At 42.9% G+C, this 6,787-nt stretch overlaps 1 protein-coding gene across 1 annotated transcript in view; it reads left to right on the top strand.

Moving 5' to 3' along the window:
* Positions 1 to 6,787, top strand: part of Etv5 (ETS variant transcription factor 5) — a 63,470-nt gene that overhangs the window by 16,192 nt on the left and 40,491 nt on the right. Inside the window, exon 6 of the mRNA XM_031364593.1 lies at positions 3,525 to 3,578. Within this exon, the coding sequence (XP_031220453.1) occupies positions 3,525 to 3,578 (54 nt within the window). The remainder of the gene's footprint in view (positions 1 to 3,524; positions 3,579 to 6,787) is intronic.

The following is a 6,787-nucleotide window of genomic DNA, read 5'->3' as shown; positions in this document are numbered from 1 at the left end:
TCTTCTAGCTTTCATAGTCTCTGGTGAGAAGTCTGGTGTAATTTTGATAGGCCTGCCTGTATATGTTACTTGACCTTTTTCCTTTACTGCTTTTAAATTTCTTTCTTTGTTTAGTGCATTTGGTGTTATGATTATTATGTGACGGGAGGAATTTCTTTAATGGTCCAGGCTATTTGAGTTCTGTAGGCTTCTTGTATGTTCATGGGCATCTCTTTCTTTAGGTTAGGGAAGTTTTCTATAATTTTGTTGAAGATATTTACTGACCCTTTAAGTTGGGAGTCTTCACTGTCTTCTATACTTATTATCCTTAGGTTTGGTCTTCTCATTGTGTTCTGGATTTCCTGGATGTTTTGGGTTAGGAGCTTTTTGCTTTTTGCATTTTCTTTGACTGTTGTGTCAATGTTTTCTATGAAGTCTTCTGCTCCTGAGATTCTCTCTTCTATCTCTTGTATTCTGTTGGTGATGCTTGCATCTATGACTCCTGATCTCTTTCCTAGGTTTTATAACTCCAGGGTTGGGTCTCCCTTTGTGATTTCTTTATTGTTTCTATTTCCAATTTTAGATCCTGGATGGTTTTGTTTACTTCCTTCACCTGTTTGATTATGTTTTCCTGTAGTTCTTTAAGGGATTTTTGTGTTTCCTCTTTAAGGGCTTCTAGCTGTTTTCCTGTATTCTCCTGTATTTCTTTAAGGGAGTTATTTATGTTCTTCTTAAAGTCCTCTGTCATCATCATGAAAAGTGATTTTAGATCTGAATTTTGCTTTTCTAGTATGATGGTGTGTGCAGGACTTATTATGGTGGGAGAATTGGGTTCTGATGATGCCAAGTAACCTTGGTTTCTGTTGTTTATGCTCTTATGCTTGCCTCCTGCCATCTGTTATCTCTAGTGCTACCTGCCCTTGCTAAATCTGACTGGAGCCTGTCCTTCCTGTGATCCTGATTATGTCAGAACTCCTCAGAGTCAAGCTGTCTCTGTGATCCTGTGATCCTGTGATCCTGTGATCCTGTGATCCTGTGATCCTGGGCCTGTTAGAGCACCAAGAAGTAGAGCTTCTTCAGGGTGTTGTGGGACTGGCTGCAGAGTTTGTGCCCAAGGTCTGCTCAGGGCACTGGCCCAGACAGGTCGGAAGGAACCTGTGCCACTGGTCTGGTGGAGTTCCTGCGTGCCTGGGTACTGCTGGTCCCAGTGTAAGGACAGATGTTGTGTCGTCCTCACGCCTGATCCTATGATCCTGGGTGTGTTAGAGAGCCTGGGAGTGAAGTTTCCTCTGGGTGTTGTGGGACTGGCTGCAGAGTTTGCGCCCAAGGTCTGCTCCCGTTTCTATCTTCTGAGTTGATTTAGTTATAGTAAGTCAAGTGCTCCAGCCAGCTAATACCATAGCTGGAGATGAGGGAGAGGAGGGAAAATTTCCTGCTAGATATTAAATTGTTGAGCTGAGCCTACCAGAAACAAATTTCTAAGCTGCCCCTGCCCCCCTTATATGTAGTCACGAGCTAAAATTAAAGTTTCTGGAGGGTACTAGTACCCATCTAATGCTCCTTGTCGTGGCATTGTCCCTGCTCAGAGAGAAATGGATGTTGCTTTGTGACTGTAAATCTCCATTTGTATCTCTTCCTGCTTTGATCATAGCCAGAACGTTGTTCTGGGAGTCAGATGCCAGCTCCAACTCACAACACCCTGGCTTCCATGTGCTTTTGCGTCTTCAAACCAGACATCTCTATTGAGTCTGTGTGCTTCTCATGTAATTGTTCATACTTCAGGAGGCAGTAAGAATATAAAATAGTATAACATGATGTCCATTTAAAAAAAAAAAAGTTAGAAAAGCTGTCCCTGGGCTGGAGAGATGACTCAATGGTTAAGAGCACTGACTTGCTCTTCAGACGTCCTGAGTTCAATTCCCAGCAACCACATGGTGGCTCACATCCATCTGTAATGGGATCTGATGCCCTCTTCTGGTGTGTCTGAGGAGAGCAATGGTATACTCATATACATAAAATAAATCTTTTTAAAAAAAGAAAAAGAAAAGCTGTCCCTAGCCCATGCGCATGCTAAAGCCTCTTGTTACTGAAGCTTAACTCCATACCCATCCAGCGTGTCCGCAGAGAAAGCATGTCCTGTGAGCCCAACACACCATGCATGTTACAGCTTAGAACCACTGTGTTGCCTGGAGTCCATTGCCTAAATTGAAGGTTGTCAAAGATAAGCAGACAATGAGAGGAAGGTCCACACAGCATAATGTCTTGCTCTTAACCTACTTACAGTATTTGTTGACTGTTAAGCCAGGTGGAGGAAGGCCTATCAGCTGTTAATTCCTGTTTTGTAAGAGAGCCCCTCTCCCAGGAAGCTGTGGGGCTGTCTCAGACTGTTCGATTAAAGGCATGCGCCACCACCGCCCGGCTCATATTCATTTTCTATCCATACACTAATTCCTGAAGCTGCTTCAGCTGACCATAGTGTTTCCTCTACAGCAGAGAAATCTGACTGACAGAGTCAATCAAATGTTCCAGAACTAGCTTTATTGGTTCTTGATTTGGCTATTATGTTATTTATTGCACGGAGGGTCTATATCACAGGGTCTTCTGCGGTTGTTCATTGATAAATTCTGCTTCCTTGTGATTTATCCTGTATCATGAGATCCTGACCCATAGCAGGAGGTGACAGTGAGTTCTGTGGTCCTTGCTGACATGACAGACAGGACAAATAACCCATTAATAATACTTAGTTAGGCCTCTCTACTCAAGCTCCCTCCTTGTTCTTCTCCTGGTCCCGGCCCCATTCAGCCTTTATGAGCAGAAGGGGCCAAGCCAGCTATTTGGAAAAAGTTGAGAGCTTCAAGGAAGAGATTCTGAGTTTTTGAAGTCTTTTTAATTATCACAGGATGGCGGTGGCTGCTTTGTGCTCTTTTGGACTGTGGGCATGAAATCCAATGAGCTGTCCAGCTGGTCTGGTGGTGGTGGAAGTCTGTTGTATATATATCTTCACAAGGAGAGGGGATTCTTGTGAATGCTTGTGCTTCTGAGTTGGACATATGCTTTAGTTCTTGCTCTATGTGGCTCCATATGTGTAGGAAATTACTGATAGGTTTTATTTCAGTCATTCTATACTTTGCACCAGGGCCGCAGAGAGTAGTGATGACAGCGGCAGTTTTCATCTTGTCCTCTCTAGGATATCTTCCTTAATTTTTTTCTTAAGTGGGTCGGAGCCAACAGAATAATTGAGAGCCACAGTTTTAAGCATTAGACTATGAACAACACTCGTTCTTGCATGATTTTAGATTCCTAAGATTACCCTACGCTTCTAAATTTGGTAACACACCAAGGTTGGTTTTCTTCATGTGTAAAATGCTTGGGCTTCAAGTTTTTTGTTTTTCTTGTTTTGTTTCCTCTGTGTGTGGACGTGGTTGTGGGTATGTATTGTGTGCAGGTGTGCACATCCACACATACATCGATGGAAAAACAGATTTCAGCACGGGCTACCTTCCTCTATTGCTTGGCACCTTATTTATTTATTTTTCTTGAGACAGGCTCTCTCACTGAAGAAGCTGGACCTCACCGGTTGGCTAGAGCTGGGACTGCAGGTGCGTACTGCCACGCCTGGCTTCTTACGTGGGTGCTGGGGAATCTCAACTCAGGTCCTCCCAGTGGTACAGCAAGCATTTTTACGTAATCAGTAGCTCTCTGTCTCCAACTCTTGGCCTGTTAGTCATCCACAGATAAAAGATTGGCTCTGTCCCTTTGGGGTGGGGCGGGGAAGTACTTGTTTTCTTGGTTTATTTTTCAAAGCAGATCACTCCATTTTTACATTTGTTTAATTGCATGCGCTCACTTTCTCCCTTTCTCTCCTCCCTCATTTTGAATTGTTTAGAAGCAGTTTGTAAAAACTGACATTTCCCCTCCAAATATTTAGTAATTTTCAAAAATTAGGGAAATTTTTTTCTATAATCCAAGAAAAGCAATGACCTATTCCAGGCTCTTCAGTTGTCCCCAGGATTGACACTGCTTCTGATTTAGGACTCAGAGACTAAGCACCACCCATCCATTGCCTCCTTTGTCTATTTAAACTGGAACAGTGTCCTTGAATTTTTTTTTTTTGAGGCAGGGTCTCGTGTCATTCCACGCAGATTTTCCCCTATAACACCAAATCTTTAAACGTTGTTGTCTTGTATATCCTAGGCTGGTATCAAGTTCACGATCCTCTTGACTCAGCCTCCCAAGTGCTAGGACTATAGGTGTGTGCCACAGTAGAGTGATTTAAGTTGCTGACCTAGTTACGGGTGTATTTAAAAAAGAGTGTATAGAACTGAAAACAGCCTGTGGAATTGCACATCCTGGGTTCGGAACTCTCCTATCCTGGGTTTGGAAATCTCCTATACTGTTGATCCGAACACCCGCACTCCTGTTACTCGATGAACTTAGAAGATGTTGGCAATCCCATCAGAAAGAGCTTGTGTCTACTTGAGGAGAGGGCTTTGGGGAGACTCATGACAGATCTCAGCACAAGGCTAAAGACATTACCCAGCTTGCTGTGGGAGGAGCATGAGGACCTGAGGTCAAATCTCCAGTGCCCATGTAAAAAGCCAGGTGTGACCATGCGTGCCTGTAACCCCAGTGTTGAGGAGATAGATGATGGCTAGGCTTGTTGACTGCTAGTCTACTCCAGACAGTGAGAGAGTCTCTCTCAAAGGACTAAGGTGAAGAATGTCAGCAGGACCCCCGTGACCATCTCTAGCTTCCCCATTGACGATTCTGTACACACAGACACACACATACATACACGCACACACACACACACATGAACACATACATAGATATCACATATATATATAAGAAATTAACAAAATCAATTTTTAAAAGTTTAGCATAGTTCATCCAGTAATTGACTTCGCTATATTAAATTGAGGGCTTGTACTTACATAGGTTAGCTATATTAGATATGGAAATGGTATACTCCCCCATACATCCACCAGTTCTGCTCTTGGGCCTTTGTGTTCCCTAATAGTAATTGATAGTGCCCCTGGCTTTTATTTTTCAGACAGTTGCCAGATAAAATGGGCATCAGCCACTCTGCCCATCTGAAAATCCATTTTACTGAGTTTGAGACTCTTGGGTGCCTCCTCTTCCAAATATCCTCTTCAAGTAACAGAACCTGTCTCCTTAGCTCATCTTCCAGTGCAAGGAATGGTCCACTGTCTCTGCCATCCACTGGTGCTCCTGCATCCAATACAAAGTGTGTAGAAGTGATGTTAGTGTGTGTTACAGATAGAGTCATTGCACTCAGGAACTCACGACAGCTTTGGATATCTACCTAAGACTTGCACAAGATCAAGCCAGGCAGTAGTTCTGGCTTGGATAAGGGAGGGGCTCATGAGGCCTCCCTGCTACCTGGGGGAAGGGGGGAGATCTTTGGCAAGGGGAGAGATTTCCCTTGGAGGTGTAGCTGCTGCTAGGGTACAGACCCTCACACGGGAAGCACTAGCAGGATTTCATGTTTCATTAGAAAGCAAAACATGATGAAGATGTTGAGAGGGGTGCTGGGATGGTGAGAGGGTGGTAGGGGAGTTACAGGTAGGGTATGCTCAAGATGCATTGGACCTTTGAAGTTGTCAGGAGTGTGTGCACAAGTGTAATGCCTGAGATAAGTTTCTAATCTGCTCATTTCTAAAATGGAGAAGTATTTCTGACCTTTCCGGTAATAGAGCCGAGAAACAAGCCTCCTCTTAACTCTTTGCTAATTAGCTATGCCAACTTTTGTCTCCTTTCTGACAGTAAGCTCTATAGGTAAGCTTTGTCTTCTAAAATTCTTTGTGTGTAGATTGATACAGTGTGTCTACCTTTGTGCTGGGGTTATTTTATTTAGTGTATTTGTGAGAGTCATCTCTGTGAATAAATGTAATTGCTATTTATTTATTTTAATCTCTGTACAGAGCTAAGGTTTTGCCTAAGGTTCCATTGAATGCATAGATAAATTTGAGAATTGATGTCTTTATAATATTAAGTTTTTCAGTCCATGATACATCCTTTCATTTATTCTTTAATTCTCGCTAGTGGTTAATGGAAATCTTTCCTTACATTGTATTTAAGTAATTGATATTTCTGTTGCTATTGAAGTTTTCAGTGCATCTTAATGGTCTGTGAGGGGCACATGTGCTATAACATGCATGTGACAATTTTGGGAGTCAGGGCTCTCCTACCATATGGCTTTCAGGGATCAAATTGAGAGTTTCAGGCTCACTGGCTGGTAACTTTGCCCAGTGAGCTTTTTCATTGGCCCTAAATATATTTTCTTTAATTTTTATTAGTTTTATTCCTTTTTATATATGTTTTACTTGCATGTATGTATGCATACCACATGTGTGCTTGGTGCCCTTGAAGGGTAGAAGCGGGTATTAGATCCCCTGAAGCTGGAGTGACAGAGGGTTGTAAACCACCGTGTGGGTGCTGGGAATCAAACCAGGTCATCTGCAAGACGTACAAGTATTCCTAACAGCAGAACCATCTCTCTTCAGCCTCCTTTTCATATTGCTTTGGTTGCTGGATATAGAAACAGTTGTTGTTGTTGTTTGCCATGGACCGGGATTTCTCACGGGGTCCCTTATTCCGCGGGACGATGGGTTCTGGCCAGGTGGGCACGGGATTCAGCTTTTGACAAGCAGACTACACACGAGTGGTGTAAAATCTGAGTGTCTTTCTTTAAAAATGACATGAGGCTTTTATAATCTTTGCAAAAGAGAAATGAAAAATCTGGCAGCTCAACAGTTGAGGTACCTCTGAGGCTATCTGAAACATA

This window comes from Mastomys coucha, unplaced genomic scaffold, assembly GCF_008632895.1.
Source record: "Mastomys coucha isolate ucsf_1 unplaced genomic scaffold, UCSF_Mcou_1 pScaffold12, whole genome shotgun sequence".
In the NCBI taxonomy this organism is placed as follows: domain Eukaryota; kingdom Metazoa; phylum Chordata; class Mammalia; order Rodentia; family Muridae; genus Mastomys; species Mastomys coucha.
The sequence above is the reverse complement of the archived record's forward strand: the minus strand, read 5'-3'. Positions and strand labels throughout refer to the sequence as shown.